The following is a 27530-nucleotide window of genomic DNA, read 5'->3' on the forward strand; positions in this document are numbered from 1 at the left end:
CACATAATGCATAAAGGAGTAGGTTTACTGTAATGTATTTGCTTTGAGCTATATGACTTTGGCCCTGGAGATACAGCAGAGATGTGTGATAAATAACAGGTGCCTCATTTCATTTTGTAACCAGCAAAACTAACAAATTGTCAAAAACCATTTTAATCCCTGCAAAGTCTGTAGAGCCAGTCAACAAGTGACATAATTATTTGTCATTAAAAATAGAGGAAAAAAACATATTTGGCCATTGTGGTAATGAGCCCAAAGATAACGCGCACCCACCCCCCAAAACAAAACAAAAAACAACGACAAAAAACCCACCAAAACAAAATGAAATTAAATTTGTATTTATTATTTTAATTGCTTGAAGCTTGAATAATTTGGAATATAATTGATCCTAAATGTTTGAACGCTTCTTTCATGATTTCACCATCAGTCCTTGACATTACCCTTTGCTTTTCATTGAAACACCCGGGGATCTCATTTGGATGAGGTATGGCATGTTCCCCGACCTTGCCATTTCCAATAGACGCTCCTCGCCGTCTACCAAACCAAGAGTTGAGAAGTGTGCTCAGACTTTACGCATGGAGAGCGCAGGGAGAGTCTGGGAGCACGCATGGGGGTCCCTCCCTTCCAGGCTGCCCGTGGCCTCCTCACCCCGGCGGGCACTTCCAAGACTCTGCCAGGCCCCCTTGATCCCCTATTTCCCCCTCTCTACCTTTCCTCTGAAGAAACTACCCGGCGTTACGTCAGAAAGTGCAGGACAAGCAAGACAGCGTCTTATGAGCTATTCGCAGGCATTGCTGCCAAACCCTACTTGAGGCTGCCTAAGAGCTCACTGCACCCAATGCTATTTACAAATCCAATCCTTTTAAAACATCAGCAGTATGTGGTAAGTCCGTTATTCATTCATATCATTTTATTTCTGCGCTGGGCTTTTTTTTTCTCACAGCTTTCCTCACATGACAGGTCTCTGTTGCCGGCACAATTGCGCAAAAACCCAAAACAGCAGTGTAAACCGTGTAATGATAAAGAGTAGAATGGTTCACACTGTAGCTTCACTGAAAACACCATGACATGATGAAGCAACAGATGATTTTGACGCTCAGAGATTTCTGCAGCATTTTTACTCTTTGACTCTTTGCTGATCTCAAAAACAACATGCCCCACGCTCGAAATAGGAACCCTAGCCCCATCCCAGAGGTAACATGGGATACGGGATTGAAGGAGATGAACGAGACCTGGAAAGGAGCGATAGCCTGTCTCGGGGTTGCCGTCTTCTTCGTAATGACCATCGGGATCATATACTGGCAAGTGGTGGACCAGCCCAACAAAAACTGGATCCTTAGGGGAACTTTCAGCGGACTGATTTGGGAGAGAAAAACCCACTCGCTGCTCATACAGACCCTGACTGAGGATAAGACCTACGTGGAAATTGACGTCGGGAACGTAGGGAACCCCGATATAGAGATTCCCTTCGTGAGGAACCTGTGCTGGCTCAATAAGACCGAGTTCTGCTATACCTGGGACTCGGTGGCCGAGGTGAAGATCTCGCTCGAAGCGAATGAGGATACGGAGACGGAGTGTTACAGCATGACTTGGGCACCGGTACACTGTCATGTGGAGCTGAAGGTAATGTTTCTCTTTATGTGCACACGAAATACACAAATCACAGCAAAATGTGGAGTGCAAACCCAGTTTTGCACTTTCTTCAGGCTAGGAACATTAATGTCCCCCTTTGTAGTTTGTAGTTTGCGGAATGACATTGCCTTGCTTTGATAACAGCCTATTTCTGGTGCACAGTGTGCAACAATTTATAAGCAGGTCCCTTTGCAAAGTTTCTCCGTCAAATATTATAGAATAAGAACTTTAAAAGTATATATTTTATATCAATAATCAAGAAGAAAAAATGTATTTCACTCACAATCTGTTTATATAACTTATTAACGGAAAAGAGAAGCTTTCAAAATGGTAGAAATCTCCTTTTAGAAAAAGTTAAATGTGTTTCTTGCGGCATACGTGATTATCGTTTTCAAAAAACCGGATAAATGTTTTAAATTTGTATAAATTTTTTTAAATTTAACTGGATTTTTATATTGATCTCCAGTGTATGGCCACGGAATGATGTTAAACTACGTGAAACAAACATGTGCACATACAGTGTTCTTTTCCTCCATTTTAAAATGTATTTATCTGCATATTTGTCACACTTGGTACTTGTTTGAGATAATCAAGCTAGTTTTACAATTTCACATATTTTAGACAAAGATAACATGAATAAATGCAAAATACAGTTTAAAATGATGATTTTATTTATTAAGCACAAAAAATGTGTGGCAAATAACAGTTGTTCAAACCTACCTGGCCTTATGTGAAAAAGTAATTGCCCCCTAAACCTAATAACTGCTTGTATCACCCTTGGCAGCAAGAACTCCAATCCAGTGTTTGTGATAAGTCTTAGTCGTCCTAGTAGTTTTTGGCCCACTCTTCTGAGCAGAATTGTTTTAATTCAGCAACATTGAAGAGTTTTTGAGCATAATTGACTTTTCAAGGTCACGCCAAAGTGTCTCACTCTGATTAAAGTCCAGATTTTGACTAGGTCACTCCAAAACCTTAATTTTTTTTAGTTTTTTGTAGTCATTTGAAGGTGGATTTGCTTGTGTATTTTGGTCATTCTGTGCTTGAGCCTCAGTGAATAGCCGAACAGTCTCCTTCAGGATTTTCTGGTAGAGGTTTTCTTGAAAAAGCAGAATTCAAGGTTCCATCAATAACTGCAAGTCGTCCAGGTCCTAAAGCAGCAAAACAGACCCTCATGATTATGTTTGACTCTTGATAGGATGTTCTTTTAGTGAAATACTCTGCTATTTTCAAGCCACATGTAACAGGACGCAAACTTTGCAAAAAGCATTTGTCACATCAGTTCACAGAATGTTTTTCCCAAAATTTTGGGGATTGCCAAAATGGTTTTTTTTTGTAAATGCAAGATGAGTCTTTTTGTTCTTTTTGGTCAGCGGTGGTTTTCATTTTGAAGCTCTCCATTGGATGCCATTTTTGTCTAATCTCTTTCTTATTGCTGAATAATGAACACTGACCTTAACTGAGGCAAGTTAGATGCTATTCTGGGTTCTTTTGTGATCTCCAGGATGAGTTGTCAGTGCACTCTCATCGTAATTTTGGTAGACCTGTCTCTTCTTCAAGTTTTCTCCATTTGTGGATAATGTCTCATTCTGTGGGACTAGAGTTAGAGTAAGAGGGGCTTGTTTGTCTAATATTAATTTTTTGGGATAATCTGAAACATAAGTGTGACAAATAGACAATAAAGAAATAAATAAATCAGATAGGGGACAAAAAATTTTGTCAAATCGTTGTAGGTGACTTGTTATGCTTCTTCCTGTCTCTTTCTAAAGCCATTTAATTAACTACACTGAGTGAAGTACTTACTGTACTTTCCCCTGCCTTAATCGTCAGAAGCATTTAACTGTTGCAAAGTTTGGGTAGGTTAATCTGTCCCCACTGGAACATTCCTCGACATAACCCCCTGTCATGTGGTGTGACTGCTCACAGAAAATCTTCTAAACCAAAGTCACATTTATTTTCATAATTTCCAAAAATCCTGCCCAGAGCCTCTCAGGTGACTACTTGGCACCTGTTTTGAAACTGCTTAATGGAGCCCAGATTTGCTGACGTGAAAAAATAAACTTAAGTTCTGCGTATTTGTCTCTTGAAGACAGAAGGGGAAGCATTTGTTTAAAAAAATGAAATAAAATTCTCTGACGCTCAATCCCTGCATTTTATTCACTGATATACTAGATGCAACCTTAACTGACACTGAATTTCAAATATTACATTAACTCATCCAGTCAAAAAACTGTTAATACAATGCTTTTATGAATAATGTTATTACATTTGTAGCTGTTTAAATTAAAGTAAAATCCTAATTTGAGAACAGAAATGAAATTTATTATGGACTGTAAGTCTCCTAAAATATTTAGACGCTCTTAAATAATTTGTTCTTGAGAGTTGCTGCCCTAATGCATCAACTGCTGTACTTCTAATTTCCTTATATTTACCACAGAACAGTGATGACAACCAAAAGCTTTCTGTTCTATTCTCTTTTCTTTTCTTATTATTTTGTCAAATACTGACAAAATGTTGGTGCCCTTTAGTGAGGTTGCTAAAGTGTTTTAAAACCAAAAGAAATTTTTTACCCTCTCCTCACAAACATTACTCTTTCCATACTTAATTCAGCTACTATTTTAATAATATATGGCTTTTTATAAAGTTAATCGAATTAGTTAATCACTGTTTTATTTTTTATTTTTTCTTGTTTGCAAACATTTCACTCTGGTTTTCTTTCCCTTTTCCCTTTAATGTGTGATTGCATGTATATTTGCACATGCGTGTCTTTATTCAGGACTGCTTCTCCATGGCCAACATATCCTGGTACGGGGGTGCCAGTGTTCGGGGTCAGACTTGGCCGATCAACGATCAGAACACCACGATGCAGCCCTTCATCGTCAGTGATCTGAAGGACAATCCCTCTGGGTTCGGCTCTGCCCTGGAGCGCTACTTCCTTGGCTCATCGGGTAAGAGGTCACTGATGGGATTTGCTCTCGATCTCGTCGTTAGAAATGGATTTAGAAATCTTCTCCACGGCTATGTTATTACAAGAAAAAAGGTCTCCTCAGTAAGGATGTTGGCAGTTTGCCACGCTTGCTATTGGTGCAGCGTTAGAACAAGAACAAGGACTCTTGAAACTTGATCCCACATGAGTGGGTATACCATGTGTGGCGTGAATCCCAGGGCGCGAGGGAAGCCCTGTGGATGTTGTTGTGTTGTCCTACCCTTTTCAGCCCCTCATGTAAGCATTTATGCTTTAGCTGGCAAAAATGGTACTAAAGCAGCGTCCCTAAAACACACACAACATACTAGATAAGTTGGCTTCGCCACATAGATAGTGTAACACGATGCTGGCTGTGGCATGTCAGTTTATTAATTCAGAGATTAGAGTACAAAGGCAATCAAGCCACCTGTAGCATCTTAAATTAACTCTTAGGAATACCAGAGTAATTGTCTTTTGTTTCTATTAAAAGAGCAGGTTGGATGGAGGCCCTGCTGACTCTTATAACTCACCAGGTTATTTTGAGGGTGTTAGATTTTATCCTCGGGGGTAAAGGGGGGAGAGGCAGGGGCTGTTAGCGGATGTGAATGGTTAATATGACTGATGAAGAATGTCTGCAGAGAGTGTGTGCATGTGCGTTTACACAAATCTCATGGACTATGGAGATTCAATTTGTCTTTGTGTTGGGTTGGTTTCTGAGCTACTGCTTAAATAAACTAATCTTTGTTCCTATCGAATTTCGATATCAATCTGAGATCATGATTATTATTATTAGCACACTGACATTGTTCAAAAAATCTTTAATATTCACATATTCTCATTTCTACATGCAGGCCTTAGGTGTAGGGCTTTAAGTGAATATCTTTGAGCTCTGTAAATGGTTTAGGATTTAGCTGTGAGTAACTACAAAACTCAAATAACCTGCCACAGGGAACGCAGTGACATCACCCAATAAGGCGACACAAATAATCATCGACTTCACTGATTGTTAGCACTAGCTTCACTCAGTCATTTACATGCTGATGGAACCGCATGCAACCGCATATACACACATATATCTTTTGCTATGTAACAGTGACAGGCTTCGCCTGAGAGTCACATGACTTAAATCCCTTTTCCACCTTGTGAAAGGATGCCAGTAATTATTAGGACCCCCGTAACCCTTTGTTTATCTGCTTAGCTTTCCACAGAGAGGAAAACACACATGCACACACATGCAGCCAGAGATAGCATGAGATCCCAATGAGATCAACTGTTTATTTGTTGCCAAGTAACCTCTCACAGATACATAGCCCCAAACATAGCAAACTGATGCTCAGCAATGACAATGATGCCTGTTGGAGCATTAAAGGTATATTTAACATGATATCCTGCTTTAAAGTTCAAGGATGTCTTTGTTTGGCTCCAGGATTTGCATAATGTGCACATTAGGCCCGAGAGAAAATGTTTTTCCATGATCAAAGACATTTTCCAAGCATTTCAACACTTCTCACTTTGCTTTCAGATATTGGACACCAGTCCAACAGATCACAAGAACATAAGTTTCATGTATTTTCCTTATTTGCCAACAACATAATCAGTCTGATGTGTGACAAACTAGTAGCTTCTCGGTCCATTTAGTTAAAGAAGTAATTTGTGTAACCTACAGAACATTTCATCACCAACAAGGGCTTTAACCTTCAGACTTGTGTGGTCCTGTGCTGCAAGTAGAAATGTTACACCTGCTTGAACTGCACGAAAGAGCTGTTCTCTCCGGTGTAAACTTGGTACATTTGTGAATTAGCAGCCACTTTTACAAAAGGCATACGAGACAGAGTTTCAGAGGCAGTCCAGTGATGTACTGTGTTTTACTGTCAGAACTGACAGCAAATGGACACCTTCTCAGACCACATCACGTCACATGCCAGACAAATCAATCCATCCATCCATCCAGCCAGCCAGACATTCATTTTTTCTAGTAATGGAATTCAGGGTCACGGGGGGTTGGAGCCGATCCCAGCTGTCATAGGGCAAGAGGTGGGGTACACCAAGGAAGGATCAAAAGTCAGTTGCAGGGCTATCACAGAGAGACAGGCATTCATTCACATTCACACTTGTGCCAATTTAGAGTCGCCAACCAACTCATCTTGCATGTCTTTGGACTTTTGGAGGAAGCCAGAGTACACAGAGTACACACAATGAGAACATGCACACTCCACACAGAAAGAAGAGGAATGGAGTTAATATCCAGTTATGGTTTAATTCCAGAGTAGTTTGCATACTCTATTAGTATCTACCCTTTATTTGCATGACCCCTGTTATAGTCTCTCTACATGTTGAATTTACATTTATATTTTGTACAAAAATATTGCATTTTACATGCATCAAAATGAATTTGTGCTCATTTTGCTGCTCCGGGCAAAATAACAACACTTTATTCTCATCTGTATAGAAAGAGCATTTTGTCAGTCTTCATTAGCTGCGTTTATCTTCCTTATCTGCCCAGCAGCTCAGTCCAAAGAACCACATGATATCTCAGATTAAAATCCAATGTGATTATGACTGTGAACTAGGTTATTATAGTTAACCAAAACCAAAGTAAAAGCGTGGAAAAACATTCCAGTTAACTAAAATGGAACTAAAAAGCCAGGCTAAGTGTAAACGTCTGATACATTAATCAAAGAATATAGAGATAAATTCAAATGCAAAGGTTTTGGGATGACTACATTAATAGAATCTGCTGCTTTAACATTATTATGGCTGTAATGTCACGTGTATTCCAGTGTTATTGAAGTCGAGAGACTGACAAATACCTGTCATACTATTAAAAAATAAGCAAACTCAGCTTGGAAGCCAGAACTGAACTATAAATGAAATGCAAATAAAAAAAAACTATGGAAAATTCAGCTATAAATCTTATAATGTGTTTGAGTCATAACTGCTTCATTTTTATGGATAATAGTATTGGGACAGGAAACAATTACAGAAGTTTTTGTGGCAAAGAAAATCCACATTCATGTGTGGATATCATTATAGAGATTTGTGAGGTTATACAACCGTGTGAAAGTTTAATTAGAAAAGTGATTTGTTCCTGCTTTTTTTCTCTTTCTTTGCACTTAATCAAGTCTAATTGAATGCAGATGGAAAAATACTTACAGAAATATAGAGAAGAAATTATATCATATATCACTGGTTATTAGCATGCACAGCTCCTCACCCCTTTCCAAGTGCTAACAGTTTCTTCTCAAGAAAAGTTGCTTTTAAATCCAGCTGTGTCCACCAACACTCAGCAAACCGTGATTAGGATAGTGCTTCTCAATAGGAGTTAGCTGCATGCACACAGCACCGTATGCAGTCATAGACACACAGTACACACTGTTCATGTGTATTTGAAATGCAGCGATATGTCTGCGCCAATAAATGTGTATTGTAATGTGTATTAAAACAAGAACTCCAGTGTTGTTTTTCGTTTAAAAAAAGGAGATTTTGGGAAGGCAGTATTCCAATAGTAATTTTAAAAAAAAAGTAAAACAATCGCCACATGTCTTTACTTTTGGTTAATATTATTTATTATTAATGGACTGACAACACTTTCATCTGAGCTGTCTTCATAAATCTGCTTTGGAGGAACAAACATACAGTTAATGCAGTTTTAACGTAACATTAGGCTTCACAGCTGTTTGAACCCGCTGATCGTTGCAAGTGGCCTGTCTACACTGACTCTAGTTAGTCATAGCTAGAGTTATAAATGTTGTGGGCAGTATAGAGCTGTGGCTGACATTAAAAACTTAAGAGGACTCCTTGGGATAGTTAAAGACCATGGCAGACAGATTGAAATATTTGTGATAACAGAGCATATATGTATGGTAATTGGTCATATTAAACAGAGAATCAAGAAGAGAGGTAAAGAGTAGCAAAGTAAAGCCAAGGTAGAGAAACTGGATGAAAGAGATACAGCATGCCACCATGCAGCAGAGTGACATTTGAGAGCGTTTCCAACTGGAGGAACTTATCACAGCCACACCTGTCTTTATCCATTCAAAAATACAACTGGACTAGTAAGAACAGATTAGCTATTAGCAAAGTAGCATCCTAGATCACATGCATTATAATGGCATATTAAAAGGGCTACAGCTAGAGGTCCGAAGGCTTGACATGGGAATACTGCATGTGTTCAAAAAGATTGTTATTGTGTGCTGCCTGTGGGCTTAAAACAATACTAAGTAGACAAACCAGTAACAGATGAAAACTGTCTCTTTGTCTCCTAAAATAACAAACAAAATGAAATAGATTATAATATAATGAGATCTTTAGCAGTAATGGGAATACAAGCGGCGGAAACGATTATTTGAAACACATTGATTTGAAAGCAAAGTAGCCATTTTTGTCCCGTGTGTGACTAATTAACACGGCAGGATTTATGTGTAAAATAATTGTTGGATGTTGGCACACAAGTGAGAGGTGAATTATTTGCCAGAAATTCTATTCTCATATATAAAAGACTTCATTTTTCCATGGCCTGTATCCAAATGCTTTGTACTGAGCTGAAGTTTGGCTTGCATCGTGAGTTTCCGAATTGTTATTACAAACGAAAGTTCAGAGCAAACCTGTTAGTTTTTTAAAAATGTGATTGTGTAACTACTTTAAATGTCCCCCTCCTGTTGTGCTCAGCCAGCCAGTAATGAATCTAGTTTTTCTTAATAGATTTTTTTTTCATGAAGAGAAACACACAGAACACGCTTTCTCCAAGATTCCTCGCAACAACTTTACAACAACTCTTTAAGATATTACACCACTTCCTCCACATGCACACGTGACTTCTGTCTCTAATATAACGGAGCTTTATGTTGACAAGGGATAGAACAGTTAAAGCTAAAACATGTTTCCATTACTCAGTTTCATGGAAAGCAATAGAAGAGGAAGGAAGGAAACCACAAAAGAAAAACAGATAATTATCAAAAAATTTTAATGTCATTCAGCAATCTGAATGCAAGGTATCCAAGCTATAAGCTTTTTACAAATGTTTTGGAGATGCAAAGACTAAATACACTCGCTTTCTCCTAACCAGTAATTGAAAGCGCAAATAAGGCTTACGGAGTACCAAAGAGTAAGAAATCAGAAAAGAAATCAGAAAAGAAATCTAGCTCTCTTAACTGTGTTCTTAATTTTTACTAAATATCTTCTCGTTGGAAATGTTTTAAAGATGATTTTCTTATTGGTTTTTAAACCAATCCGAGATCAAGATGCCAAACGTAGGACACTGCTCCAAAACACTCATCTGCGTTGCTCAATAGGTCACGACGAGGTCCCTGGGCAGCTGCCCCGAAACCTCGACACTCCTGCAAAGTAAGATGTGAAACACTTCAAGAATGACACCGTTAGCCAGCTGAAGCTTTGTTAAAAGCAAGCTGTCATCTCCTGTATGAGAGAACTACTGAATGAAAATCACCCCACAACATTTTCCACAGTTGACCTCTTATACTTTCCATGAAGGACAACAGGCAAGAAACAGAAGAAAGACTTTTTAAAGGGTGTAACAACGGGACAGCTTCTGTACTCTTCATATAGACACGTAACTTGTCTGTGGTTGCTCAGGTCATTTCCCTTTCCTTACTTTAACCCTGAGCTTTAGTGAAATCTTTGTTCAAGTGAGAATGTCAGAATATGAGTTTAAACGGTTTGCTAACGTCACCACTGAAGCCAAACAAAAAGTATTATATCAGCTCTCACAGTTTTTAGAGTTTGTCTAATCCAATCTGCTGGTAGTGAAAAGGACACATCTGTAATGTTTGTACAGAACACAGTGTCTCACCCTTGAAACAATAAAACTGATTGATGATAGGAGTAGAGCAGAGAGAGCCTCTTTAGTGTTTCATTATTTCTTCAATAAGTGGGATTGGAAATTTACTACAATGGCAATGTCCCAGTTTTGTGGCCATCAATTTCTTGAGGTCGGGCACAAAAACGAAATTTCCATTGTTAAAGAAGTACATGCCAAACACACACAAACTCGCACACACAGGGTTAGTGTTTGAATGCACATTTTTTTAACCCCTAGTCAGGTCTGTAAGTTTGCACGGTTGTCAGAAAGAACAGTAAAACTATGACAGGTAAACGAGTGCAGTTCATCTGGTCCACAGCAGCAGGGAGTCATAGAGTAGCATTTTCCTTCAGACCAGCACTCTCAAGGATCCTAGGCGCCACATTAAAACCTTACCGACCCTGGTGAAGGTGCACAGGGTCTGCTACCACCTACAGATGTTGAGGTCAGACTGAGTGAAAGTGAGCAAAGAGTCTTTATGGTCCTATAAGCTCAGCACTGTTTTTCTTGGAAAGCTGCAGTTGCACATTGAACAAGGTGTGCCTGAGAGACGTGTACGTGAAAATTAATGTATGTCCACATATATCTGATAGTTGTTTGATTTGCGTGTCAACAGCTACAAAACTGAGAAACGTCAATCAGATCTGTACAGCAAACGTGTGTAATCTTTAAATTAACGAGAGGCGAGGCGAGAGCATATTTTCCACCAGTCACAAAATGTCACTTTTTGAGAGCTAGTAAAAAAGAAAAAAGAAAATGTATTGAATTTTGGGGAATTTTTAAGAAGCTGCTTTAAAAATCTCCCTCACCTCCTGGGTACACCACTATGGGAGCAACTTAAGGCTTCAAATCTTGTTCATTTTCTTTAAAATGATCATAAATCCTGCTAGCATACGTTGCATCTTATAGAGCGTAATAAATAAACAGGATTAGAATGGTTTGGGTGGGGGGTTGTTTTTAAATGAGAAGCTCCCTGACAGGAAAAAAGGCACACCAGTGCGTTCATAGTGTTTTGAGTAAGATTTTATAAACAGACGACAGGATTTGGTATACTTAACTTTCAAAAATGCACGTTTAATCCGAGATGGAATAACAGGTACAGCAGTTTAGGATCAGTTTGTCTCATTTCCTTGAGGCTCTGCAGTGTCATTTCCAACAAAAATTAATTATGACTTGAGAAGGCAAATTCAACTCCATTTTCCACTCTGTATGCACTTTAGTAAAAGCCACTGTTTGCAGCTTCAGCAGCACATTAGTCTACGAGGCTTCTTGCTGTCTGGTGTAGTCCTTTTGCGTATGTTTCCACTACTTTCTTTCCACTTCCATCCTTCTATAAATCTTTATAATTTTCTCTGCAAACCACATCATACACCACCATACTCTTTCAAAGCACCTTTGCCTTATCAACTTTCTTCTATCGCGTCCATTCAACTCCTTTGTTATTGAAAATATTTCTGTATGTCAGAAATACATAAAATTAAATGTTTATCATAAATATTTCCTAAATAAAATCTGCATTTATCTGCCATTTATAAATTTGTAACAAACACGTGGATGTTGACCTAATACCTTGTGAGAGGCAGCTGAGGTGTTACCAGTATCTCTTTGACATTATCCATTGCAAACACGTGGGAATTACCCTGAGGCTGAAGGCTCCTCACAAGGCTTTTAAATACTGATCTCTGAAACTATTAATCTGATTATAAACTGGTACACGAGTATCCCGCCTGCTCCTGGTCCCTGCTTCCATGAGAACAGTAAGCCCACTGAAACTAGAGAGAGCAGCTGAAATGAGCCAAGGTCTCACCAGTTTCTCAGACTGTCTAATCTGTCCATTGATTGGTCACAAATCTTAAACCCCAGTTTGGTTACTTTGAGCAGCTTTTGCAAAATCTCAATACGAGGTCAGGGTCTGTGTTAATGGCTCAGTTTATTAGATGGGACAGAAACATAGCCAAGCAGAGCACAGAGGAACTGAAGGTTGTTAAAGCTGGGAGGGAGAAGGTGGGAGTCAGGTTAGGGGAGAAGTGGTTAGGGTTAGGGTAACCTGAGATGAATGGGGCATTCCTTCCAGGGCAACTACATCTGCAGATACAATTTTCAGCTACACATAATCTTGTCATTATGCAAGCCATCTGATGGACTGTATGTGCATGCAGTAGCAGAAATCTAAAGAGGCCCCCTTAACTGCAAGGTTTTAGAAGGATAAAGTAGACAAAAATCATCTTCAAATCTTCAATATTTCTGGTAAGTTTTGTTATTCGGAGAGGGAACATGCACGGGACATTCAATGCTCGTGTTTGCCCAGAAGCAAGCATAATGGACAAATAAAAAATGTTTCTAACCCTGCCCTCAGTGTTACTTTCCAGGCTACCTGAATCTCATTTCACTGGTCTGCAGTGTAACCTACCTACTTAGAACTTGCCAGTAGTTTCAGGGTAAACTCATCCAACTGTGTGCTGCTATATCTCATTCTGGGGAGTGTTTTTCTTACATCTGAGTGGAGCAATATCAGCTGACACAGGCTGCACTCTACCTCCCACAACACTCCATCCGTCATACTCATACTGGTCTCAGTAACACTCATGCACTATGTCATATAAGTGGAATTTGCAATGGACTGTCTTATTTGCGCTGATCTCTGCCTCTTTAAATCATAACTGTTTGAATTACCTGACTTTTCCTTCGCATGAGTGTATGACCTAGACTGTGACTTTATATTGCAGCTGTTTATCTGACTCCTTAAAGCAAGGTTTCATCCACAAGCATAATGTAAGCTAATGACCGACGCCCATTCCTGTGTGCTTCCTACCATGCAGGTGTCGCAGTGCTTGTATCTCCTGACATCCCCCTGCAGCTCGGGCTGGACAGCAGACAGCAGTTCTGCCTACAGTCACTTCCAAGTATGGAGCGACTCCCTCTGCAGTACACTGTGTGTGTGGCCCACAATGTAAAAGCTGCTCACCAGGAAGCAGTGCAACAGCTCTCGGAGCACAGCAGGGAGCTGCCCAACATGAAAGCACTGCGGTTAGTTCAGTTTAGATTTAGATTAGACCAGATGTAAATTTCACTCTGCTTCACTTCTGGTTATTATAACAGCGGTGCACTGGTGTGGTTGGTGAGCACCGATTGAAACTTTAGTCTCGCGAGCCAACTGTGTTTAACTGTTCCAGTCTGATTCCTGTGTGTGTGCCGCAGGCTGCCATTCTGGAAGCTGCTCGCCAACATGGACTCAGGGCCGAAGGTGGAGCGGGAGATGAGGACTTTCTCGAATCGTCTGAAGAGACACCAGCTTGGGGAGGGAGTCATCAGCCTCAATGAACATTCCACCACCCTCCTTTCTGATATGGTACATGATGCAGACACACACTGACTACTGAACTGTGCTGTGTCTTCTCCCAGCCTTTAAAGGCTGTGACAGAGTTAAGTTTTCATTGTGAAAATATTCTGCTAAGGCAAACCCAATCTGGGTCGGATAAAAATCCCACTGGTTAAACCGTTTAAATGAAATAAAAAATAAAATTAACCCACCAACAGGATTTAACAAATAGTGGATAAGGATTGGTAACACACTCAGTGTCTTGACAGTTTTTGTATGGCAGGTGTGAGCTCTCATATTAATAAATAGATTATAAAAAGTCAGCACTGCATCATAAAAGGTTGCTGTTTTCAGCATTTTCGAATGCAACCTTTGCTTTATCGCACTGAAGTGGACATTCCTGGTGGATTGGGCCACCTGCTGCGGTGCTGCTGCCATTTGCCATTGCAGGTATCAAATGATGGAGATAGAAGTTTTGCGGATGCAGGCATCAGCTGTATTTAGCTTAAATTTTTATTTAAACATTACAAATATAGTGTGTTGACATTATAGCTGGCTGCAGGGGCCATGCTTTATGTTCAATTCTACTAGTCTGTTGATACGAGGTCTTGAAATGAGAAGCCAGTTCATGGAGTTTCTATTTTCAGTAGAAGCTCTCTTCTTTTACTAAGCCTAGAAAAGTTTGTTAACCCAGTGACTAGAATTAAGATGTGTATATTATTCTTTTTTCATTCATCTTCATTTCTTCCGCTGCATAGCTGCAGATTTTCATAATCCACTGCTTCAACCACAGAGGTTGTGTCAGGTTTTGTGTGGAGGCGAGGAAGAAGGAACCCAAACGCAGGACTCGCAGGTAGGTGAAGCCTGGTGGTTTACTATGATGAGCGGATGAAACAGGACATGCAACGGAGGGCTGACTGAACTCATAGCTGGACTGGCCATCGGGCATACCGGGCATTTGCCCGGTGGGCCGCTGGCGATTTTTTGTTTTTATGGGCCGATGGGTTGTTTTTTTTTTTTTTTTTTTAGGAAGGGTATATATAATGAAAGGTGTTGGATTGGCCAATTGGTCATGATCGACTCTGGGCTGGACCAATTACAGCCGAGGAGGCTGGCTGCACCCGCCCCCTTCTTTAGCAATCACGTGATTTTCGCGCATTGCATGCCGGGAACTCGTGGCAAAACAATCCAAGTACCGCATCAAATGCAAACATTTGCAGCACCGCAAAACGTTCATTCTCCGGTTCCAATACCTTCTTGTTTTTTCTTTGCCGCACAAAAAAGGAATGTACAAAACAAAAGGAGAACAATGCCGGTCCGTACAAAGACAGACTCGACGAAAAGACAAAGAAAAGATACGAGGAAAAAATCAAAGGAGTGAAAGAGTGGACAAAAGACATCAGCGTGCTGCCCAACTTTCACCACGCTCAGATTTATAATTATATGCTTCTTGGAGTGAGTGCATACACTCATGAACTTTAGTAACTTCAGGTCACTGCAACAAGCCCAGGTACAGTTTACCGACGGATGGGTGCAGGACCTTGAAATGCACCGTGTAGAACGAAAGACTATTGTACATATCATAAGTTTACCAGTCTCACAAATCGTCTTCATAAATACACATTCATTAACAGTTTATTAATAGGACCTTTAAGCTCAACGGTAATTAATTAGTAGTGGAAATAATTTCTGGTAGTGTAACAGTGTTTATGTGGTATTATTCCACTTGCCACAAATATCAGTGTAATGGGGAAACAGCGTCCCCCCCCTCTCGGTGTGGCTGGCTGCAGTAATCGCTGCCAGTCTGCCGTAGCCATACGAGAGGTGAGTTGTATTGTTCCGCACACAATATAGCTAAGTAGTACAGACACATAAAACATGTTTGATTAGCTGACGAGCACCGAGTGTAATAAGTGCTTAGTGGACACATGTCCAACACCAGTTTTATGTACTTTTCATTTGTTTATTAATGTGTGAAACTGTATGCTAAAGCGGAATGCTAATGAGATGTTCTGCCGTAGTGTGCTGTGCGGAGTGGTGTGTGGCGAGCCTGTGCACTGATAATACACCGTTGTTTCCATTCAGGTACATCATTTGTTGTTGCTGTTATTTTATTGTATATTAGAAATTGTAATACTGCTGCAGTAATCGCTGCCAGTCTGCCGTAGCCATACGAGAGTGTGCTGTGCGGAGTGGTGTATGGCGAGCCTGTGCACTGATAATACACCGTTGTTTCCATTTAGGAAATAAAGTGGCAACGATCGATCAGAGACTGTCTTTTTAAAAACACTACACAACGCAGAGTCAAGGAGTCTGTTTGGGCCGAACTGTTGCAGCGGGATGAAGCAGAAACCGGTTACAGTAGCATTACAGAAATGTAGCAGTGACAATAATATTGTATATTGTAATCGCAATGGACAATTAGTGATACAAAACAACTGTTTTATCCTGTGAATAAAAGTATATGTTTTTGTCAGTGTACCATGGTTATAACAGAAGCGAAACGCAATATTGTGTCAGAACAATTCACTATTTATGCACAATAAACAAAGGAGCATAGCGCGACAATTTCTGTTCAGCGCCAGACTTGCTTGTAACCTATATCACCAATTATGTTAAGAAAAATGACGTATTAACTACTACAAAACTCTGACCTTTGTGGGAATGCTTGGAGCAGACTAACATGTGAGCTGGGGTGTTCTGAGACGTTATATTTGGTATATCCAGACCATCCATCGGCTCTTACTTCGGAAACATGGCTTAAAAAATTTCACTTCAACGACATAATCCATAAAAAAAAACAAAAAAAAAAAAAACGATCTCTTTACCCGTCGGCTTCCTGTGGCTGTCATGCGACCGGCTATTGCAGTTAATAATACAACAGCTTCTTGCCATTTTTTGGGTTTCTTTTTATCGCTGTGTAAGTGAGTTCAATTGAAAGCCTGCGTGCGCTAGTACCTCTTGCCACAAGTTCCCAGAATCCTTTGCGGTTTTATCCCTGAATGACGTCACATTTTCAATCTTTATCCTGGTGGGCCGGTCTCTAGTCAAAATGCCCGGGCCAATTTTTTTGTCCCAGTCCAGCCTTGACTGAACTGGCTGGATTGGAAACACGGACAGTACACAACATCAACGAAATGACAAAGACCTGGTGGAACCGAGGAACTTAAATACACAAGTTGAATGACGACAATGTTTGGAAACAGGTGAGTACAGGGCTGAACATAATCTGACTAATGACACAAGCTGACAGGGGGGGGAAGTGAGAACATTAATGTGGCGAACTAAACTGAACATGAACAAACTGAAATCACTAACAACCCAGGAGCCCTGACAGTACCCCCCCCCCCCCCCCCAAAAGAAAGAAGAAGAAGAAAAAAAAAAAGGAACAGGGTGGGCGGCGGCGGCCACTGAGCAGGTCCGGTGGGCGGCCGCGAGGAAGACGGCGGCGGCCACGCCAGCGACGAGGTCCAGTCAGCGGCCTGGAAGGTGGCCGAATCCGTCGAGGACGAGGAGCCGGCGGTGACGGAGGAGCGGCTGTAGGCGACGGCGGTGACGGAGGAGCGGCTGCGTGGGGCGGCTGCAGGCGACTGCGTGGGCGCCAGCGGGTGCGGAAACCCCTGGCTGAGGAGCTAGAGAGCTCACAGCTGGCTTTGGATGCTGTGGCTGCAGGTCAGGAAACTGAACAGGATGGTGAATGAGTGACTGGGTAGGAGACTGGACTACAGGCTGAACTGACTGGACCACAGGCGGTGGGAGGATGGGTGACTGAGCTACAGGCGACCGGACAGGAGGCGACTGGACTGACAGGAGGCGACTGAGCTGCGGGCGACTGGACAGGAGGAGACTGGACTACAGGAGACTGAACTACAGGGGTCTGGACTGGGGAGGCTAAAGGATCAACAGAGGTTGGTGAGGCTAATGGCTGAGCTAACGACTGAATTAGTGAAGGGGATAAAGCTGCAGCCTGGGCTAGTAAAGCTGGTGCCCGAGCAGGGGACAGGTCCGCTAGCCTATCCAGGGAAAGCTGGATCAGGTGGATGAAGAGGTAGACTAGTAGGGGGAGAGGCTAGCTTTTCCGAACCTCTAGGGAGGTCAGGCTGGGTTCTGGCTGCCCTCAGCCTGGGTGCTGGGACAAGAATGGAAGGTGACTGGACGCCAGTCACACCCACCCGAGGAACACGGACGGGTGCAGGAGTGGACTGGGACGCAGCTGCCCTCCTCCTGGGAGCTGGCACAGGTTTGGGTGTAGGCTGACTGATAGGGGTGGAAATAATGACTGGGTGTGTGATACTGCCAGGTTTATCAGGGATTATTCTGGTCCTTCTGCCACCACTATTCACAGTCTTTGACTGAACAGTCCTTGGGGGAGCAGAAAAAAAAAATCTTCCCAGTCCACATCATCGTCCAGGAGGGAAACCCCCCATGAATCAGAGATGAGTCTATTTTTTTAAGTGAAGAGTCAGACGAAGAGTGCGAAAAACAGTCACTGGAACTCACCACCGGGAGTTGCTCAAAATGGTCCATATTATGGAGGCGTGCGCGCCGCTTTCTCCGGGAAGAGGAAACGGGCAGGGTAAACAACTGAGCCTCTGGCGCGGGAGCCTCCGTTGAGCAGAGTTGGGAGGCAGAGCAACTGTGGCATGGCGAGGTTGGAGGTCCAGTGAATAAGGCGGCGGGTGTGTGAGCGAGGAGCGGAGCGGCAAGAGAAGGAGCGGCTGAAACACGGCGAGAAACGCCCACTCTCCGCGGCAAATGCTCCGGTGCAGGTGAGGCAGCAGGTGGGGGAACGCGGCGTCTGCGAGGCCTGCCCAGAGCCAGGCGAGTCCCCTCGAAGACATGGTCTCTCTCCGCTGTTTTCCCCTGAACTCCTCTGCCCAACGGGAAAGTGCTGCCTCCTGCCGCTCATAGAGGTCCGAGTCCGCTGGGTTCCAATCGTGTCTTCGTGGCACGGGTCGTGTCATTCTGTCAGGTTTTGTGTGGAGGCGAGGAAGAAGGAACCCAAACGCAGGACTCGCTGGTAGGTGACGCCTGGTGGTTTATTGGATTGGAAACACGGACAGCGTACACAACATCAATGACACGACAAAGACCTGGTGGAACCGAGGAACTTAAATACACAGGTTGAATGATGACAACGATTGGAAACAGGTGAGTACAGGGCTGAACATAATCTGACTAATGACACAAGAGACAAGCTGACATGGGAAAAAACAGGAAGTGAGAACATTAATGTGGCGAACTAAACTGAACATGAACAAACTGAAATCACTAAGTCAACGACCCAGGAACCCTGACAGGTAGTAAATCTGGTAAGAGTTCATTGGTCAGAGGCCCACAACTGGTCAGAGATAGAGATGAAGGAGTTTTCTTAAGTGGATCTCCAGAGCACTGGAGGCAGGGAACAAGGGAGGGAGGACAGGTTCAGTGAAATGTTACAACATAGAAAAACAAAAGCCAGATTAGGTTTGTTTTTCCTTTTTTGTTTTGTTTTGTTTTTGTTTGTTTGTTTGGGGTTTTTTGCCTAACAGAACTTAGTTCCACAAAATGCCGATCAAATCTTCAGGACACTTTGTGATGCCTTACAGCATGTAAATGGGGCACTTCATCATCAAATATGTTTTCAGATATTCTTTCAGCTGCACATTCATACAGTTCCCTTCCCTAAATGCTATTGCAAACTGCCTGGTAACGACACCACCGGACCACAGTCAAGTCAATCCGTGTCAACACCTGGTAGAACCTGGTGGTGTTCCGTTACAAAACAAATATAGTTGAGAGAAGACAAACAGAGCCTTTCCTAATAGGTATTAGGTTGCTCTGAGTGTGGTAACTGCAGGATGGCAAAGAACTGGGTGTGCTGAGATTTGAAGGAACCTTAGCCAACTAGAGCAAGTAATCCCAGCTTGATGCTCAGATATGACCCAGACTGTACAGCAGAAGACCATGCAGGCAGAAATGCAATCAGTCCATAAAAGGTTATTTCCAGACATCCTGTTATATACGTACACACTGGTAATGTTTCCATTGCATTTTCAGTAGTTGTGAAAGAACAGAAACAAAATAATAATACAGAATAATATGCAATCATGATGGATGGCGGATATTAAGGATATTAATCACCAGTTTTGTTGGTACCACCTCACTTCACTCCCTTCATACTTCAATAAAGAACCAGCCAAGCATAAAATCCTGCATGGAAACTTACAGAATTAACACATTAGGCTGTGTAGAAGTGTGGCTAGCAACAATGATCCCCTTTCACTCCAGTTTTACAAGAGTCCATACATTTTCAGTCACTCTGTTAATTTTTATTTTACAGTTTCCATTTTACTCTGCAAGAACTGGCATCAAAGTGATTTGGTTATTAATAGGTTTGCATTATTTCTAATTTTATTACATAGAAATTAAAGTAAATTTTTAGAATAAAAGCCTAGAGTCTAACACATTATTTGAATTTCTTTGCATTTTACTTCTTTCTGGATTAAAAAAAAGCAGAAGAAATGAATGGTTAGTGGGGGGGGGGGATCTAAGAAATTAAACAATATGAGCTAATATAGCCTTTCCTCCCACAGCTATTTTACATATGATTTGTCTTGTTCCACAGTTATGTAATGCAAAGTTCCCAAAGGACTCTAGCAAATGTCAAATGGTTCTGACAGAAGTTGCATTCTCAAAGCTACAATTCTGCAAAGCAACTTTGCAAAGGTGTATGCTAGTAGCACCATTAAACTATTAATTTAAAATTGTTGTCTGTCTTTTTGTCACTTTGCAGGACCATGACTACCTCAACAGCAGGAAAAGGGGGATGTCCAAGAGACTGACCAGGGACCTCCCACTTGTCAAGCTTCTTAACATTTCCATCACCATGTCCCCTTTCCTGGGGGTGGACACCACACAGTTCCACACCTCCCTTATTGATGGCACTGAGGCCTACTGGCTCAGTCTCCCTTCAGCCCCTCAGGGACAGCTGGTGAGGCATGAGAGGCACACACTATCATATTGTAAACCACTTAGTCCACAGTAATCCACATTTGAACTTTGAACTGAGATTTATGTATTTTCATTTAGTTTGTTGTTGTGGGAGGCAGTATAAAGAACCCACCACATTTTTATTTCATGCTAAGTACAGTTTTCCCTGACAGTTAACTTTCCTCACGCTACTAAAACACTCTATTCGGTCAAACATGAAACCAGACAGAGATTTGGGGATATTTTCCTCCTGCATTGCAGACTCTCTGCATTAATCAGCTCCAGTTTGATCAAATTAAAAAAGCAATGCAATGCAAACGCAGTAGGACTAAACCAGGAAATCTATAATTGCAGCAGCAGTTGCACTGCGGTTTATAATTAGTCAATTATCCACAGAGAAAATAATAGCAGTGTAAAATAAACACCAATTAGAATGCAGTTGCCTCTGTCCCTCTACCCAGATCCCTGTGATGAGTCAGTGGCGAGGAAAGTTCTGTGTAAAGCTGAACATCACAAATCCAGGAGCAGTGAGCTGGTTCCTGGACAGGGTAGGAGCCCTTCAAACCCATTTAGGGATGGAGTACATCATGCTGGAAGGGGGCGAGGGGAATCTGTTTGAGGAGCAGGCACTGCGGCCACCGCAAGCTCTGGGTGGAGACAAGTACATCAGCCTGCTGGCTGACCTGGCCACCAGGATAGGAGATTCCACCATTATGACTGCAGGGACACGGTAATCTGTCAGCTAATGCACAATGACATTGCTTCCCGTAAGGCACATTTGTGTTTATTAGGACTTTTTCTGTGTCTCAGGTCCAGTTACAAGCCACTCTTTGTGAGGATGACCCCCCTGCAGTCTGATTGGAGCCCGATGGGTCTTAAGGCCTTCATTCCCAACCTGTTGCACCACACTTTGCTGGGATACAACTTCCTCATTCCTGATGCAGTAGGTAATACGAGAACCTATGGGTCCCTTTTTTATCACATAGTGATATTTTTGCCTTTTTGTGAGAACTGAAAAAAGCGCTTGATTAGTGTTGCTTTGGACAAAGCTGGGAGCTGTCAGTAAAACATGGGCCTGATATAACTGCCGTGAAACATCTTAAATTGTTCATTAGATATGAGGTATGAGTTGTATCAAGATAGTTTTAGTACAATGTTATAGCCCACACTAGCTTGCAAAACACCAGTAATTAACATGAACCAGATCTAAAAGGATAAATTGATCTTTTTCCAAAATAGAGAAGCCAACGTACATCATATTGCATTGTCTTAAATCTGCAAATTAAAAAAGCCACACGAGTACCCACTGTTTAACTGTTTTTGTCTTTTCTCTGCCTCTGCACAGGTGGCTCTCTGTCTGGAGACCTGGTCACAGATGAGGAGTTGTTCATCCGCTGGCTGGAGATTGCAGCCTTTCTTCCTGTTATGAGCTTCCACACACCACCCTGGATCTTCGGGGAGGGCCAGGTATACTACCGGTCTGCCTCGTGTAGCCACCCGGCAGCAGCCTGCGTTTGGTGCCATTACAGCTGTGTCATCCACATTAGTGACAACCTAGCAGGTTCACATTCTGCTCATGACTTGCTAACCAGATTTTCGCTTGTGAAGATTTACTGTGGAGAGATCAAGTGTAGTGAGGTGTGAATGCTGCCAATTAGATGTTCTAAAAGGGGGTGGGAGATTATCCTTCCTTCCCACATGCTGCTGTTGAAAAAGTGGTTCATTGGCCCAACAGCCAGCCCTCAATTCTGAGGGTCAAGCGCTGAGAAGTTCCCACCGATTCTTTTGCAGAGGAGCTAGAGGACTGCTGAGACCTGATCTATCAAAACTCAGATCTGACTCTCCCCTCAGCAGGAGGGGCAGGACTGAACCATGAACCTCTCCATGGGAAATGAGGAACACACTATTCACCATGCACAGCAGGAAAACAAAGCCTTAAGTCTCTGATGACAGGTATTGATGCTTTTGACAATGTGTTACCAGAGCTCAGGTTCCTGAACAAAAAACGCTTTATGCTCCTGCAGAGGAAGAAGGGTAATGCCCTCCCTAACCCCCTTCCCCTCCCGCCTTTCCTCATCTCATTCACCTGTGGTTACGAGTCCATCTGGTCTGAATTACAATCCCTATTCTAGATTTATGGCTCGCTCTCACTCTCAAGGGCCACTTCAGCAGGAATGATAATGAATTTGAGGACAAGTCTTGGAAAAATACTTTATTGTGGCAATTAAGATTTCCATGAGTAATTGACAAGTGTGACAGAGTGGGAGTGATCAAATGAATTTTTTTCCACTAGGAGGGAGCTAAAGCAGCAAAATATATTAGTTGTGACTTGTGTTGTGTGACAAAGATAAAAATAGGCCTTTTTGGACGGCGAGGCATTTGACAGCAGCGATGTTTTCCATTTTGGTCTCTTGCATGGTCTTCAGTTCATAAACCCAGATGAAGTGAGAGCGGGGAGATATTTTAGTGGAGATAGACTGTTGCATTGCCCATGATAAATGACTCTTTTATAGACATTTTTACTACAGTTTTAAATGTGGTGCACCTTTATTTCCAGAATGTGTGAGACTGCAGTCGGTCACAGACAGGTCACAGCAGCAAATACGTTGGAATCGAATAGCAGCAAAACCTCAAAGCCACACACATGCCTGGCTTCTCAATTAGGGAAAGATTCACTCAAACCAGTGGCTCATTCCTACAAATGGTCTCAATCCCAAGTCATAAAAATACATTTTTTTATAGAGGCGGTCAAGTTTTGTTTTTGTCGTGAGACTCTGAAGAGGATGTGACCCTTCCAGAAATGCTGAAGTCGTTTGGGCAAAGGGAGACAGCACAAAGGCTTTGGCAGAGTTAAACCCACTAAGTCAACAATGAGTGACTGTTGAGTTGAGTCTGCGTGTAGAGATGGCACAAATGTCCTTAGCAGACCTCACTGTCAATATTTTTCTTGTACTGAAATCCTTGCGGTGGATGATTTAGTTTAGGAAAGGGCTGGTCACTGGTTTCAGTTACTCTGTTGATCCAGATTTCTTGAAAATAGATTCTTTGGATGAACGATGTGAAAAAGGCCTAAGTGGTTCTGAATGAAAATACTGCCCAAGAAAAAGGCAACGATGGATTTTAATTCGATTGTTATAATCCTAGTTGTTTTCTTTTGTTTTTTCTTTTTCTTTTTACTGTAATCCACAATAATGTTCGTTCTCGTGTCTCAAATGGTAATCCATAGGTGCTAAACCTAACTCGGAACTACCTAACAAGGCACCAGAGGGATGTGGCACCGCTGATTGAAAAGTATGCAGAGGAGTGGCAGGTGACGGGAAACCCCATCTATCGCCCAATGTGGTGGCTCAATCCAACTGACTCCATGACCTTTACCATCAATGACCAGTTCCTCATTGGAGATGAGGTCAGTTAATGGAGTTCTGATGATGTGGGATCTAATGCACTTGGCATGTTTTAGCAACTTCAGCCATATCCTGATGTCACGCATGTGCAATCTCCCTCATACGTATTTATTTTCAGGTCTTAGTGGCACCCGTGGTGGAGAAGGGGGCAGTGCAGAGGGATATATATTTACCTGACGGGGGCTTTCAATGGCAGGACAGTCAGAACGCACGGGTGTTTGACGGGGGGACGTTCTTGCACGACTACCCTGTCCCCCTGACGGAGGTGGCTGTTTTCTTACGGAGAAGCTGACTCGGATGACTGTCCCACAGAGTCACGTGATTTATCCTGTTACTGTTTTGAATCAAATTCTTTTTTTAGGTACTTGTGCTGTTCTTAACTTGCACTTTTCTACTAAAGACCATTGACCCTGCCTCAAGTGCTGCCTTGAGACGATTTGTAGAAATATATACATACATGTATATACATTTTTTTTTTTATACTTGCACTTTATGGTTCAAAATATTTTTTTCCTTTATGTTATTTGTCTTCTTTTCATTTGTTTTTTTTTATGCTGAATGGTTTTACCTCTTAGTGATTTGTTTCTGGACTTTTTCATCCACTCTGCTGCTTTTTTTGTTTGTTTGTTTGTTTTCTTTTTTTTAATGGTTCTGGAGAAGTATGTGTGTTTACATACTGCATTTCTACAGTCTTTAAATTTGTAGCTGCTGTTGGCTCTCTTCATAAGGAGGAACAAAGCAAGCTCCTTGTTTGCTTAAAAGTATCTGAATTTCTCAAGAAGACCAAATGAAGATGCAGAAAGACAAGGAAGGCGGTTAAAAGGGCCTTTTGAGAGAAACACTTACTGGCGGGAAATTAACACAGGAAGCTACATACAAGCACCATGGTACCATATGTCTTGCTCACTCTATGGAAAGGCTCTTACTTGAACTCATCAGGCCAAAGGGCCGATGTTTTATGAAAGATGAATGTACCTCAAGTAACGTATATGAATTGCTTTACAAAGTCATTAGACACAACAGCCTATCACCCCATAGTTCCTATTCTTAGAATAGTTAAGTCATAGACATCCATGAATGTCCCTTTGTACTGTATGCTGATGAACTTGAGGCCAAGCCACTTTCATCGTAACTTTGCATATATTTAAATTTTAGATTAGAGTTTAACCTGCTGTATCAAGCGCTTTTAAGTGAGTGCCTCTTTCTTTACTGACTGTTGATGTGTTCTTACATGTGAGCCGAATTAAGTTGTAAAGACAACCTTGCTGATGACACCACATGGGTGAAAAGGAGATTTTGTATAAATACATGTAATCAGACCCTTTTTATCTGATAATCTGACTGTGATATCACTCCCATTCATGAGTAGGAATCCACCAGCAGCAGCTGTGAGGCTCAGTGAAAGACTTTGGACCAGGTATAAAGATAGTTTGGTCCAAAAGATGCAAAATCTGACTTCCAATTGTGCTAAAAATCACTCTTTTGGAGATTTCTCATTTGTCTATTCTGTACAAAAACCGAAATGGAAAAACAAAAAGTTGTATTTTTGTTATTTCTTAAGCCTATTTTACTGAAACCGGTAAATTTATTTTCCAATTTCTATGCAAACGTTGAGTGTCTTCAGTTTATAATTACTTGATAGGGACATATGATCGATGTGTCATATGATGGTACTTTTCTACCTACTACTACTCTCACCATAAAAATAAAGTACAAAACTTATATTTCTCCAAATGTTGAGCCACATCAAATAAATACAATGCTCTCAGTTGTAAGCATACCATGTTTGCATATGAGAAATTGGCTTTTTGGAGAGAAACAAAGTATTTGTGAAGGATTCACCTGAAATTGCTGGAATTGTTGAAAGCACAGATGTGCAGAGGCCCACCTGACATAAACCTTCGTGAGTAATTCAGCTTCTCTCCTCATGTGTACCATTACATAGCCTACTCTCTGGACTATCTTTACACTTCTATCACTTTCTTAAGTTTAGTTGTTTACTTGTAAAAGCTGTTTGAACCCAGACTTAATGCTCTAAGCAAATGAAATGTAAATGAGACTGATTCTATTTTTTGATTATGTTTAAAATCAGTCCAAGAAGCGACGTAATCTTTATACCCTGAAGCTCGGCTCTTTATAGTCAACTGTCAGTGTTGCTTTTTTTTTTAATCAATTTGTTCCATAAAGGAAAATCTTAAATGGCAAACAGTGAGGATACAAACTCTGGAAACTTAACATTTATCTCAACTAAATTGATTGTGTAACTTTGATCTAAAAAGTTGACTGTATCAGCTCAAACACTCAGGTCTAATGAAGTTTCCTATCAGATCACCGGATGTCTTAGTGCAACGCAGTATGTTGTGAACACATTAACGTCTTAATGTCTCCTGGGGCAGAATGTACAATGGACACACTGTGATTTCCCATAGCCCTTCATGTGAGGAGCTTTTCTTTTTCCCATTATATAATGCTGTTATGGAATGCTTTGGTAGGTTAATGTAGGAGTTGCAGGAAAAGCTTTGTTGTGTTATTCCTTCCCTCTACAGACTGAGTGAGCCATGTGCCTTAATATGCCACAAATCTGGACGACACAGGTGTCTAGATTATTGCAGTATCAGCAATGACCGTAATACAATGACTGTGCCATTACAAGTGTTTTTCTCTCTTCTGTAAATCAGATAACATAGAATGACAAAGTTGCAATAAAGTTTACATTTTCTTACTTAACTCATCAAGTTTGCATTTACTTCATGACATACTGGAGGCCACATTCAAGTGGAGCTGCCAGATTTTAATTATTATTACTTCAGAATTTTTAGTTCAAATCCAATCCTGAAGTTTGCACATTTTTTTTCTGTCTTGATGCTGGTTTGTGTTTGACTGTGCAGGCAGTGGCAATCTGCAGTTGCACCGATCAGGCGCAACATTATGACTACTAACAGGTGAAGTTAATAACACTGATTGTCTCTTCATCATGGCACCTGTTAGGGATATATTAGGAAGCAAGTGAACAATTTGTCCTCAAAGAAGAAGCAGGAAGACTTGTCCAACTTGTGATGTAAAATTGCAGTGCTTCTGGGGTGTTCCTGGTCTGTAGTGATTAGTATCTATGAAAAGTGGTCCAAGGAAGCAACAGCAGTGAACTAGTGACAGGTAAGTGGACATGGAGCCCATACTGACCCCTGTCCACTGCCGAAAACACCTACAATGTGAGCATCAACTGGACCCAAAGCAATGGAATAAGGGGGTGTGGACTAACAAATCACATTATGAAATGCTTTGGTAGGGTTCATGTAGGAGTTGCATCACATGATCAGCCAGTTATGGGTGCATTGCATACCTGGGCGATACACGGCACCAGGATGCACTATGGAAACTGTGGCAGTGTGATACTCTTCTAGAAAACCTTGCGTCATGGCATCT

General features: G+C 41.6%; 1 protein-coding gene across 3 annotated transcripts; it reads left to right on the top strand.

The window, feature by feature from the left end:
* Positions 1 to 26834, top strand: LOC146569424 (SITS-binding protein). Of its 3 annotated transcripts, none has more exons than XM_085281721.1 (11): positions 1 to 883; positions 961 to 1623; positions 4406 to 4577; positions 13232 to 13439; positions 13611 to 13761; positions 20507 to 20704; positions 21165 to 21433; positions 21514 to 21650; positions 22049 to 22170; positions 23930 to 24109; positions 24226 to 26834. In XM_085281721.1, the coding sequence occupies exons 2-11, from the start codon at positions 1153 to 1155 to the stop codon at positions 24397 to 24399; spliced, it is 2082 nt and encodes a 693-aa protein (XP_085137847.1). In that variant the 5' UTR covers positions 1 to 883; positions 961 to 1152; the 3' UTR covers positions 24400 to 26834. The 3 variants fall into 3 exon arrangements, with proteins under 3 accessions (XP_085137847.1, XP_085137848.1, XP_085137846.1); XM_085281722.1 differs by having other exon boundaries at positions 1173 to 1623; XM_085281720.1 differs by having other exon boundaries at positions 1 to 1623.
* The last annotated feature ends 696 nt before the right edge of the window (positions 26835 to 27530 follow it).

Source organism: Mchenga conophoros, linkage group LG7 (genome assembly GCF_057382185.1).
Source record: "Mchenga conophoros isolate Kocher_MC1m ecotype Shallow Benthic linkage group LG7, M_conophoros_male_GT1.1, whole genome shotgun sequence".
Taxonomy (NCBI): Eukaryota; Metazoa; Chordata; class Actinopteri; order Cichliformes; family Cichlidae; genus Mchenga; species Mchenga conophoros.